The 13,082-nt window shown below is 55.9% G+C and overlaps 3 protein-coding genes across 3 annotated transcripts; 2 read left to right on the top strand and 1 right to left on the bottom strand.

Annotated features, from left to right (window-relative positions):
• Positions 1-6,894: 6,894 nt before the first annotated feature.
• N0V96_000679 (uncharacterized protein) lies at positions 6,895-8,464 on the top strand (the record flags this gene model as incomplete). Its single annotated transcript, XM_053199026.2, has 2 exons — positions 6,895-7,051; positions 7,296-8,464. The coding sequence occupies 2 exons, from the start codon at positions 6,895-6,897 to the stop codon at positions 8,462-8,464; spliced, it is 1,326 nt and encodes a 441-aa protein (XP_053043533.2).
• Positions 8,465-8,833: 369 nt separating this feature from the next.
• On the bottom strand, positions 8,834-10,514 carry N0V96_000678 (uncharacterized protein; the record flags this gene model as incomplete). Its single annotated transcript, XM_053199027.2, has 4 exons — positions 8,834-9,692; positions 9,762-10,029; positions 10,098-10,230; positions 10,302-10,514. The coding sequence occupies 4 exons, from the start codon at positions 10,512-10,514 to the stop codon at positions 8,834-8,836; spliced, it is 1,473 nt and encodes a 490-aa protein (XP_053043534.2).
• A 246-nt stretch (positions 10,515-10,760) lies between these two features.
• NOP7 (mRNA-binding ribosome synthesis protein nop7) lies at positions 10,761-12,743 on the top strand (the record flags this gene model as incomplete). Its single annotated transcript, XM_053199028.2, has 1 exon — positions 10,761-12,743. One exon carries the CDS (start codon positions 10,761-10,763, stop codon positions 12,741-12,743), a length of 1,983 nt encoding a protein of 660 aa, XP_053043535.2.
• Positions 12,744-13,082: the final 339 nt, after the last annotated feature.

The following is a 13,082-nucleotide window of genomic DNA, read 5'->3' as shown; positions in this document are numbered from 1 at the left end:
TACGCAGTAGGTATCCGTACCGTAAGTAGGTATTCGACTACACACCCTTCACACCCTTCTCCCCTGACACCACACACCCCTCCCGAGCAGGAAGACACACCAGTGCCCGATCCAAGGTCAAGCTGGGCTAATACCCTTGCAAGGTTTCTGGCTGTTCCAAAATTGCAGAGTCTCGGACAGCGAGCTCTGCAAACAGGCACCGCCAGCCAAAATCTCCTTCCCATGGCCGCATTCGTAGATACATAAGGCACCCGACTCCCCCCCTAGTATCGATGGACTACTATTCTCGACCAGATCACAATCATCATCGACAAGACCAGATTCAGACGAAACTCTTCTAACCTACGACCGTTTGGTTACATATTACTCTCACATTCTCCATCCACCAACACACCAAAGAGTCTTTGTCCTCAATCCTCAACGGCTTAAACACCAACCGTCCACTACAACATACAAAAACCCCAAAGGCTACATCTACGCAGCCTTACCTCAACCCAAACCAACAACTTCACAACAGCTCATATGGCTTGCTCCGCAAACAACGACTTCATCACCATGCCTGCTCAGCGCCCCTCGCAACTTCCTCCCTGCCCCGGCCCGCCGCCTCAACGCCCTCTTCCTCCTCTGCCCACCCGCGGTTAAAGAGTGGCTGGCAGTTAGCCTCGCGCAAACCACCAACTCGAGAGCTTTCCAGAGCCACGGGTTGAGAAACAAACTATTACCACCACCACAGCGACTTGGAGCTGCCCTTCGGTTCTCCTCGCAGTCGAAAAACCAACAACACGGACGAACGGGGGCCAAGAACCCATTGACCAGTTCCCGGGAAAAATACCAACTGCGAACGAAACCGATCCACACCCTTCAGCAACAACACCGCATCCATCCAGTCGGCCTGTATTTGGCAGCCCGCAGGATATACCACGCTTTCCAATATGCACGCCATATACGCCTCCATGTGTTGGCCATGCATGCGTCTCACCCACACCACCCACACCATTTGACAGAGGGGCAGAGGTCTCTCCAAAAGCCTCACCTCTGCGACCACCGGGCTAATGCAACCGCCCCTCAATCTCTCTTGTCCGGGCAAACGTAATCGGCGTCACGATAAACCGCGGGGTCATCAGTTGCTCCGAGGCGGTCTCGAGAATGGGCCTTCTTCTTCTCCCTCACCTTCTCATCTTCTCTTCGTGCCGGCCCGCGTTCCCAAGAGCTGGGCTCTGCACGCAACTTACCAGCGACCACGCAACAATCCACTCTACTTCGTCATCGACTGCTCCAACCCTACGCAGTATTCACCGACATACCACCTTGTAACAATACCAACACATCACTCGTTACTCTCTATACACCACCTTCACCGAAAGTGGGTTATTCGACCAAGCCAACGGGAAATCGCCATCTTTAATCCATGACCTACAACGGAACGAGCAAAGCATCATTACGGGACCAGGAACAAACCTCAACGTCATCATTCAATCACGCATTTTCCACATCAATCTCACCAACACAAACATGTATCATTAGAAAGGAGCATTTGTCAGGGAGACGCACATAGTCTACCCTTTTATTGTTGTTTTCTTTTCCCACTTTGTCGTCGCCGATACCCCCCTTCCCTTTCTCAGAGAGATGGATGGATTCGACGTCAAGTACGAGCGTTTCTTAGGAACCAGATTTAGTCAACTGGGATACATCAAAAGTTGGAAGAGAAGGAGTTCACATTTTTCATTCGCACTGGAGCAAAGGGGGTCAATCTCAGTATTGGACCATCCAATTCTAGATGAGAGTCATAATACCACACATAATTCATCCAAACAAACTCGATTCCTCATTCTTGCTGCATAGAACGTGAACATCACCCGCAGTCCAGCCAAGTCCTCAACCTCGAAGCCGACTAAAACTCGAGTCAACCGCTCTTTAACCGCACAGCTCTCGCTACCGCCGCGCAAACCATGGCAGAAACAGAGGATCTTACTGTGATCCCTCCCTGTTCTTCAACCTTCCCCCCGCCTATTGTGAGACTGAGACGGCATGGGCACATGGCACGAGGGGCCACGGGAAACACATCCCACTCAACGCACGACATCCCGTCCGATTCTCCATCCCCCCCGCCCGTCCGCCGTCACCCAAAGGGCCGCGCGACAGACACCGCGCGGGGTCATTGGGAAAAAGGTGAGCCGATCTTCACGTTGACCGAGAGAGCATCGCCTTCGCCCCTCCCCCCTGGTCTATCCGTCCCTCCCGACGACCAGCCCTCGGCCGAGGGGGTGTATTTGGGGGCTGGGGGAAGCTGGGCGAAAGTTGGATGAGGTTACGGGGTACGGGACTGCTTTTCGTTGGCGGTGGAATGAGAATGATACTACTCTGCGGCGGCCACCTTTTTTTTGCAGACCGAGCCATGCTGCCATGGTAAAGGTAATTAAACCTCAGCCTACTATGTTTCTCCTGCTGCATGGCTGCGATACTACGACAACAACGACTGCGGAAACCAACCTTGCCGCAAACCCCTCCCCATCCCCCCATGTGCCATGCATAACCGACCCGACCCGATCAGCAGACCAAAATACTCAAATACCATGCCAGTCCTGCAGAGCAGGCGCATACAACACAGGTATTACTAGGCAAGGCAACGCCAGGCAGGCTGGCAGCCACCGTAGGCAACAACACACAATAATAATGTTCATTAGAGAAAGTATAGTTGAATACGGGGTGCCAGCGGCCATCTTTCGCGACCCAATGTTTGCTTTCCAGTACGTCGAGAAACCTTCACCCCCAAAGAGATGGTGGGAAATGTTGAAAACCGCTCAATTGTTGCAGAATACATTGACACGTCGACTTTTTGGAGGAAACCGGGGTGGGTGTCGTCGTCGTCGTTGTTGTGTTAGTGGTTTCCACACCACCACCAGCACGAAAAACCATCAACACCATGATCATCAGGGCAGACAGACAGCTTGTCTGCCTCTTTGACGATCTTTACCTCAACGTCCCAATGGATAAACATGTTGTTCATGCTGATACTGATAAGCGTCGTCACATCCGTCCCAATTGTTTTTTGCAGAGCGGGTTCATTCTAGGTGATACACACCGAACGATGGGGGTGTAAACAGTTTTTGATGCAGTCGCTTGACCGAAAGGGAGGGGCGGCGGCGGCGGGCGAAACGCACCGAGATCATCTGAGATCTTTCCGCCTTGCGGCAGACTTACCCTGCCCTACGGACACATTCTATCTCCGTGGTGTACTCCGTATTGCTTGCCCTGACTGACGTGATGTGTTATGTTGCTGCAGAGTGGCAGATGGGGACAAGGGGGGGAATGGATGGTAACCGGGGTTTGGAGGGAAAGATGTGCGGCTAGGGCGCGCGTGTTTTTTTTTGTTGGCAAAAAAGCACATCAATGTTCAAAGGTTGGTCACATCTCTCTCTCTATCGTCAAGGGAATATTGCTACAGTACACCACCGGGGGTCCTTGCCTGCCCGGAATGAGACGGACGGGCTGAAAGCTGAGCTGATAATGTTGTAAGGCCCTGCTTATCAGTTTGGAAAATGGACGCAGTATTATGATTTTCGGTGGTGGTTTTGGCCCCCAGGTTTTACTGCGTATCTAGCTCCCCCATTCCCCCATCCCACCCGAACCACCCCCGTCCATGTTGCCAAACTGCTCATCTCGCCTAAGTCGAGATGCAGGACAAATACATGCCTTAGGGCGGGCGGGCGATACAGGCGGCGGCGGCGAAGGGGAGGGGCACGAGAAAAGGGTTTGGCGGTAGCCTCGGGACGTGCCATTTTGCAAGGGAGAAGGGGTGAGGTTACCCGCGATGCGCGGCTGTTTGGATTTATTGAAACCTTTCAAAAGAGGATTGCATATGAGGCCATTTTGGAGCTGGACATTGAGGTTCTGGTTGCGAGGTTGTGCGGTTCGACGGTGGTAATTGACTTTCATGCGTGCTCATATTATGATTGGACGTGCGTTTTTCCGTTGGGCTTTTCCCTCGGGTTTGCTTGCGCCCATTACCTCAGCCAAAGTCTGAGGTGCCAAGCTCGCACCCGTCATATTGGACCCGAACAGACCAGAGAGGCCTCAATGGGGTGAGGCGGGGCCAAGATTGTTATTCAAGGTCCGAACTCCGTACCTGTACCGTAGTAGATGGACGAGCCTATCTGCGTGGAATTATCGTCGGTAAATATTATCTGCCGTACGGCTTTTGATGGGGAGTGGAACCTGATGCCGCGGCCCGCGAGAGAGTTTAGAACATTCACCCCTTTTGCCCTCAAGGAACTCCTTCGACGGTACGGTTTGGCATAATGTACAGCTGGAATTGGAAATGAGAAAATAGGGCTCAGCCTCAGCCCGTCCGTGGACAGACGGGCAAGGGCAAGGAACAAAAAAGGGGGTGAATGTACGGGATGTGGAATGTTGGACCCCTAATTCCCAAGTCAAAGGCAAAAAGAGCCAAGAGGGTGGATACTCTACTATGGTAACAATTCGTACTCTGTGAGAAAAGGAAAAAAGAATAGAAACACAGACGTCGTTGACGGTTTGACGGGCTCGACAGACCAAGGCGCCGTCGTTCTGGGGCCTCCCTTATCTAATTACGTCGCACCGGTGACGGGAGGCTAAAGGGAAGGCTAGCACGATGGTGTAATTAGATATTCTGCCCTTCTCCCAGCTCTGGGCGTTCGTAATACGGAGAGAGAGGGAGAGAGAGTGATGGAGCAAAAATTCAACGAAATTTGGGTCCGAAGACAAGCTTGGCTAGTATCCGTGTGTTTGACACCAGTGGATGAGTATACGATGGAAGCATTCATGCTAGCGGAGATGGCACCGGGGAGTCGGGATGGCGGGGGGTGAAAAGACTGTTACGATCCAAAAGTCCCAACGAAGCGGCGGCGGCGCGAGAGACGGCGCCAGGAAAACGGAGCCGCCGTGGGCGGTGTTCCGTGGGCATGGAACGTCCGATGTGGGCTTCTCTACGGGTTGAACCTCGAATTGATGGGCAGAGGGAGGCGTGTCGCGATGAATGATGGGGATTAGTTCTCCCCTATTATTATCCCCCTTTATTGCCGTATACTACGATTTCGTATATTCCTCCGCGATCTAAAGAAGAATCTAAATTAATCCAGGTACGACGACGATTCGTCACCGATGGGCGGGTACGGTGGTTTTAAGCTATAGAATCATGGGATGGGTAAGGGGTAAGGGATGCCCTCGTAACTGAGGGTAGAGATGCTCTCCTTTGTGGTCTATATCGAGCCCTGATGAAGGTCCGAGGATTACGTTGACAGGGAATTGGGGTGCGGCATGTCACGTCAGATAGAAAAGGACGGGACGGAGGACCCCTCCCCCCTCTAAGCCTTTCATCAAAGTGACACCTGCGCATCTTTACCCCATGAAATGCGGTATCACAATCTCTTAGCTGTCGTGGGTTGATTATGGAATTTTCTGTGACAAGATCGATGAACCCTGAAGCCCGCTGCTGATCACTTGCTTTCCATTTCCAAATTCCCCCCACTTGACGAACTGGTGAGAGAGAGAGAGAGAGACCCAGAGAGGAATGTTTGAATTTGTGTGAAACAGGAGAGGGAGGCTTTGGTCTATGGTTCTTCAAGCGCCGTTCACTATTCACACCTGTCAAGCTTGTCAATCTGTTTCCAGTTTCGAAAAATGGATGGTTCACGTCGGAACGTTTCTGGGGGCGTCTGGAATGCAGACGGTTGTTTAGATTCGCCCCTTGGGACTAGCACGCAAGCAAACGCAAAGCAGTCACGCCGTGGTCGTGGTGCCTGCAGTAGGTTACGGTCACAACTTACGGTTTACGGGTTCGGTGTCGCGTACCTGCCTTAGTGGTGGCGAAATTGCCTGCAGTCGTCGTCGGCTTTGGTCATCTCGGAAGATGGTCACGAGATTGGATCAAGAAGGTCGAACGTTTTGAATGTCACGATGTATCATGTAGCTAATCCCCCTCCTTTCCTTTGTCTTACTTTAGTCTCTTTGGTGCCTTTGAAGGGCACGTGGAGGGTAAACTTGGGAATGGCTCAGGGGACTTGCATTGGTGATCCGGACCCGCCGGGAATGCAGACGCAGAAGCTTAGAGAAGGTGCTTATCGCCAAGACGTCACCGCATCATGTTCTTGCCTCTGTACCACTGGTGGACGTTGTGACGGCGGGAATAAAAAAGAAAAAAAAAAAAAAACTTGGTGATTTGCGCGGCGGCGTGTTTTGGAGTTGCTCGAACGGTGAACCGGATCGTCAGGGGAAAGGGTGGGTTCGTCGATTCTGTCCCAATCGAGAAATCGAGCCCCGTTTGGGGGAGGTGTGGGGCGAAGCGTGGCAAAACGTGGGACATCTGGTCCCACTTATGTTCAGCTGCCTCAGTCCCTTTCGTTTGTGATTATATAAGACGCTTGCACTACGTATCCCTCGGGCAGTACGTATGCTGGGACCACGTGATCCCGCGCCGAGGTCGTAACGACCGTTCAGGCCAAGCTCAGACGGATCCTCGCGTCGCTGAAGCGATGAAAGGAATGCAGGGGTCCCTAATTTTCCCCAGAACGACAAGACACATCAGTAACATCGCACTGCGCATCATCAGAAACGGTTGTCTCTTACAGGTCATTGCTGCCTTGCGGGATCTTCAGGGTATCCTTCATACAACAGTGCGTTGAAACGAGGTTGACTCATCGGCCGCCCAACTTTTCGTCATCCTTTGGGACCACGTCCCTTGCGCTAGAGAACTCGGACAATCAGGGTCTCTGGAGTATACGGCGGAGACAGAGCGAGTGAAGGCAGACAACGTGAATCGGATACTTGGATACACACGCCGGCTACCCCAGTACGTGAGGTGTACTCGTCACCGGGCCTTCACACCACCACGTACGACACAGCACCAACACCACGACCATGGACGACGTCCTCGAGCTCCACGTCTGGGGCGCTGCATTTGGCCTCCCCTCCATCGACGCCGAGTGTCTGGCCGCCATCGCCTACCTGCACACCGCCCTCCCAAGCTCACAATGGCGTCTGGTCCCGAGCAATGACCCTGCCGTCCACTCATCAAGTAAGTATATTGGTTCACTTATTCACACTTACACCGGCCGGTCATGTTTACACTGCCCACCCCCTTTCCACCGTTCGAGGTTTCCGCCGTTGGAACAAATTTCCCACGCGGCCTCGTCCCATCATGACGACTCATAACAAAGAAAGCCTCACAAAGACTCACCCAAACACACAAAGAAACTCACCCAAAATACACAATGGACCCTCCCTCCCCCCTTACCCTCAGCCTCGCTAACGTCTGCTAGACCGTCTACCGGCCCTTAAGGCCAACGGCGTCTGGGTAACGGGCTACGCCTCCATCGCGGCCCACCTCGCCTCCCTCGCACCACACTCCCCCTCCTGGGACCTGGACCTCGACTCGCGCCTCACCCCGGCCCAGCGCGCAGACGCCTACGCCTACGGCGCCTACGTCGAGTCCGCCCTCGCGCCCTTGCTCGACGCCGCCCTCTACGGCACCCACGAGAACTGGGTCGCCGTCACCCGCCCCGCCCTGAGCCACCTTCTCGGGTTCCCCCTGAGCTGGACCGTCCCCGTCATGATCCGGAACCAAGCCACGGCCCGGTGCGCCCACCTCGGCCTCGACTCGCTCGGCGCCGAGGAAGACGACGAAGATGGAGACGACGCCGCCGTGCCCAGAAACCGCGCCCTCGACCGCGCGATGAAGCACCTCCCCGTCTCCAACAAGAAGACGATGCTCGAGGAGATGAAGGCCGGCACGGCGCGGGGCATCAGGCTCCACGCCATCACCGTCGACGCCCTCTCCCCCCTCGAAGCCCTCCGCGCACGGGGCGAGGATTCACCGGGCGAGAAGAAGCGCTTCTTTGGCGGCGAGGTCCCCACGTCCCTCGACTGTCTCCTCGTCGGCCACCTCGCCCTCATCCAGCAGGTGGTCGACCTCCCGCAGTCCTGGCTCCCGACCATCCTCACCAAGAAATTCCCCCACCTCGCCGCCATGGCCACGGACCTTCGCGACGAGTGCCTCACGAACCCGGGCAACCCCTTCCCCTGGACAGCCGCACCTTCATCATCGCTCCGTACCGCGGCACGCTTCCTCGACAACATCGTGCAGGCGACGCCAAACCTCGGCGAGGCATACCTCCACGAGTGGCGGCGGCGGGCCGAGACCAAGGCCAAGGGAGCCTCGGCGGACCGGAGGACGCTCGCGCTCGCGGGCGGGGTGTTGGTCGCCGGATCAGCGATCGCGTACGGCGTGTGGACGTATAAGAGTCTGCCGCCGTGGGGCCTGCGGACGCAGACGTGGGTGGCGGAGAAGAAGGGGCTGGGTAGGTTTGGCGATTTGGGCGAGATGCTCAACTTTTCGCTGGGACTCGCGGACCCGGTGCCGCAGGCGAGTCCGGCTGCCGGATGGGGTTCAGAGCATAGATATGTCGAGTCTGAATTGGCTGTCGACTAAAGCTGGGGATACACTTTGAGTTCCGATCCGGTAAGTATTCAGAAAGGGTTGGTAAAAGGGGGTAAAGATGACTGCAACATGACTTATCAGTCACGAAACGAAAAGGGGGCATTAGATCATTCGCAACTCTGGAGTCAGGGGTAGCATGTACGAAAAGACCACATGGTTCGTGGCGTCCCAAAAATGTACAATACTGTCTCAATTATTGTGGTTTACATATGATCGTTCATCATACACCATACTGTCTTTTAATACTGCCTGTGCCACTTATGCCGGTCTCGAATGCCTTTTATGCTGTCTGACACTTTTCTAGTTCTACACATGCCGAACGTGGTCGTCATCAACTAACCTCATCTTTCTGAGGCTTTCTCAGATCTGTCGAATCTCCTTTCCAACCATCTCGGGCCTCTCAACCTCCCACTCGTCACGCAGCACCGCAAACGTCAGATCGCTGACGAGCAAGCTCTGTCCCAAACTCCACACCAGCGTGATAGCGTAGAAGAAGTTCGCGTTTCCGCTACCGGCATAGATCCACAGGTGGTAAAAAGCCGGGCCGAGAAACGAAGCGTACATGATTGTCGCGGCGCCGACAAAGGTATACCGCATGAGCGGGAACACGTGCCGGAAGAGGGATAGCATCGCCAGGAACAAGCTCGTGTCCGCGATGGACGGGTACGGCTTGAAGATGGCGAAAATGCCGAGGAGCAGCGTCAGCACGACGAGCGGCTGTGTGCGGATGCGGATCGTCAGGGGTCCGACGTAGCTAGAGAGGTGGAGCCAGAAGACGGCGAGGAAGAAGGGGCGGAAGGAGTCGAACATTTCGACGAAGAAGTACCACCACAGGCCGACGTTGGGCGTCAGGTCGTTGAGGGTGAGCTGGGCGCCGTAGGTGCTGGAGAGGAACTCCCAGGAGCCGCCAGTGAGGAGGAAGGACATTGCGAAGAGGGCGGCGACGACGGCGGCGACGACGGAGACGTTTGCGAGGGCGAAGCGCGGGGTCGAGGCGGTGCGTCGGGTCGGGTCCTGGCGGTCGTAGGCGAGGAGGACGAGGGGCGGGAGGAGGAGGGCGGGGTACATTGAGAAGTAGGTCGCGAAGGAGAGGGAGACCATTGCGCTGAGAGGGGCGCCGGCAATGGCCTTTGCGACGGCGTGGAGGATGGCGCATGTTGAGAAGACAGAGGTGGAGCGGCCGATACAGGTTGCTATTGTGAAGGGGTTGAACAGGTAGCTGTGGTGAGGTTGTCAGATCAAATGTTCGTTGATGATGCGAGCAAGGGGGCAAGACTGGGGAGCTTACAGTGATGCGACGACAAGGCCACTCCACCTCTTGCTGCGGCGGGGAGAGGAGAAGAGGCGAGAGGACCCTGCTTCGCCAGAGTCTGCAATCTTGGAGAGGGCAACCGCGCTCAGGATGTCGACGAGGATGTAGAGAAGGTATGTGAAGATCGGGAACGACTTCAGGTCCGGGAGGAGGGAGAAGAGGGGAAGGAAGAGGGGCGCCTGGTGGTATACGCCGCCATCGTAGGGGGAGACATTGTGGTTGTAGAGAAAGAGTCCTTCTTGTACTGCGTTATGAGGAATCGTCAGTCTGAGATTTCTTGTTCCAATTGGGATCCGGGAAGGGGAAGCTTACATCGCTTGAAGCTCGTGACGGGGGTCGAGATCTCGACGCGGCCGGTAAGCAGGTCAGGCAGGCCGGGGAACGCGACGAAGAGCAGCAGACGCAGCGCTGCTGCGGCGGCGTAGACGCCCGTCTTGCTGCCTCCCTGTGTACTTGTTCCGACGGTCATCCTTCAGTCCATGGTCCGGAGCGGGATGTGTCGAGATGCGGGCTCACGGGAGCTTCAAAGGTTCGCAGTCTTATTGGAGTTCGGGCGAGAGTCGGGATGAATAAGGTGTGGTAGGGACGGGGGTCGAGGTGGATGACACCTGGTGCTTCGACCGGGGCGCAGGTCCGCTGGGCGCGGGAAGCTTGTCCAGCGAATGGCAATCCGTCTTTCAGCGCAGTCACACTTGGTTTAGTGGGTTGAACCCCTGGAGCTGGGGCCATCGTGCTGATTAGATAACTGACGCCAATCAGCGATAAGGACCGCAAAGACTAGTCCTAACTCAGCTGGCGAGGGAGCGGTCAACCGTTGGCAGAAAATTTCAATGGAAAAAAAAGTTCAGAGAGAAACACGAGAGCGGTGCCCCGCCACAGCGAGAAGTACTGGAGAGCTTCTAAACTCGTCCAAAAACCACACCCTTCAAAACCAAGTCAATTCTTCAACAACACAACCACGCCAATTCGCAAAAAATGGCGGGCAGAGTTAAGAAGAAGGGAGAGGCCGGAGCGGCCAAGAACTATGTCACCAGAAACCAGGCTATCCGCAAGCTGCAGATCAGCCTGCCCGACTTCCGCAAGCTCTGCATCTGGAAGGGAATCTACCCTCGCGAGCCGCGCAGCAAGAAGAAGGTTTCCAAGTCCTCGACCGCCTCGACGACTTTCTACTACGCCAAGGACATCCAGTACCTCCTGCACGAGCCCCTGCTGCTCAAGTTCCGCGACCAAAAGGCCCTCGAGAAGAAGATTTCGCGCGCGCTCGGCCGCGGCGACGTTGGCGATGCGAAGCGCTTGGAGAAGAACGCCGCCAGGCCCGAGGAGACTGGCAAGCCGAGATACACCCTCGACCACGTCATCAGAGAGCGATACCCGACTTTTGTCGACGCCGTGAGGGACCTCGACGACTGCCTGTCCATGCTCTTCCTTTTCGCCAACCTGCCTTCGACCTCGTCCGTTCCCGCAAAGATGATTGCGCGCTGTGAGCGGTTGACCCTCGAGTTCCAGCACTACCTCATTGTGTCGCAGAGCGTCACCAAGTCCTTCCTTTCGATCAAGGGTATCTACTACCAGGCGAACATCAACGGCGAGGATGTCTTGTGGCTGGTGCCTTACAAGTTCAACCAGAGGGTTGTTGGCGATGTCGACTTCCGCATCATGGGAACCTTTGTCGAGTTCTACATGACGCTGCTGGGCTTCATCAATTTCCGTCTGTACACCGGCCTCGGCCTCAAGTACCCGCCCAAGTTTGACCAGACCAAGGACAACCAGTCTGCCGAGCTTGCTGCTTTCACCATTGAGGGCCAGAACCTCGCCGCCCCCGAGGAGCCGAAACAAATCACCAACGGCGAGACCGAGCACAGCGTCGACCCCAAGACCCAGGCCGCGGTTGACAAGGTTATCAAGAAGCTCAAGTCTTCGGACGCCGACAAGGAGGAGAGCAAGTCGGAGGAGCAGACCGAGTCCGCAGAAGAATCCACAAACGCTATCGACAAGTTCGAGCCCGCGGCGCCCGGCGGTGACGTCCTGCCCCAGCCCGTCCACTCGAGCTCCGACAGAAACAAGCTCTTCGCCCACTGCACATTCTTTCTCTCCCGTGAGACTCCTAGACAACCCCTGGAGTTCCTCCTGCGGTCCTTCGGCTGCAAGCGTATCGGCTGGGACGCCGTCCTCGGCGAGGGTGCCTTCACCACCGATGAGCGCGACCCGTCCATCACCCACCAGATCGTTGACCGCCCCCCGATTTACGCTGCCAACAGCGAGGAGGGCGACGGCGAGGACAACCAGACGTCTCAGAAGCTCGCGCCCAACCAGCGCATCCCCGGCCGGATATACGTCCAGCCCCAGTGGGTCTGGGACAGCGTCAACGACGAGGAACTGAAGCAGCCCGACCAGTACGCTCCCGGCGCCCAGCTCCCTCCCCATCTCAGCCCCTTTGTCAGGCAAGTGCAGGGCGCGTACGACCCGACCATTCCCCTCGAGGAGCAGGAGCCCGAAGGCGAGGCCCTGGCCGAGAGCGACGAGGAGATGGCCGACGACGTGGACGCCGGCGACATGGACGTTGCCGGCTCCGACGAGGAAGAGGAGGGCGAAGACGGCGAGGGCTCCGACTTTGACGGCGTCTCCGAGGACGACGAGGACGACGTCGGCTCCGAGAACGACGACGCCGACGCGCAGCGCCAGCTCGAGCTCGAGGCCGAGCTTACGGGCGGCGCCGTCCAGGCCAAGGAGACCAAGCCCAAGACCAAGAAGGAGGCGGCCCGCAAGGCGCACGCCAAGAAGGTGGCCGAGGAGGCGGAGGATATCGAGCGGGCCAAGGGCATGCTGAGCAAGAAGAAGAGAAAGCTGTTTGAGCAGATGCAGTACACTAATAACAAGAAGAGCGCACAGGACGAGAAGCTGCGTGCCAAGAGGAGAAGGCTGGAGAGGGAGGCCGCTAACAAGAAGGCCAAGGCGTAGAGGATGATGTGTTGGTGGTGAAGAAAAAGGGAGGAGAAAAGCTTGTTTGTGTTTATGTTTTCTTCTAGAATGTGTAGTAGGCGTTTGTTATACCATAATTGTGGTGTTGGGACGATAAATACATGCCTGGGACACATGAATCTCAATCTTTCCATAAACAAAGTGAAATGTTGGTAGCACGGTGTGATACGTGTGAGTCCTTGCAGAGTTGACCACACGTTAGGCTACCCGTTTGACCTTTCCTCGAGGCAAGTTTCGGTGAGATGTGGGCGGGTCCATTTTTCTTTTACTCTTCACCTCAACTCAACCAACCCACTCTGAAAACCGCTGTTATTCATC

The sequence above is a fragment of the Colletotrichum fioriniae genome (assembly GCF_027942845.1).
Source record: "Colletotrichum fioriniae strain IMI 355084 chromosome Unknown scaffold_1, whole genome shotgun sequence".
Classification (NCBI taxonomy): Eukaryota; Fungi; Ascomycota; class Sordariomycetes; order Glomerellales; family Glomerellaceae; genus Colletotrichum; species Colletotrichum fioriniae.
Note: the sequence above shows the minus strand (reverse complement) of the source record. Positions and strands in the feature narration are given on the sequence as shown.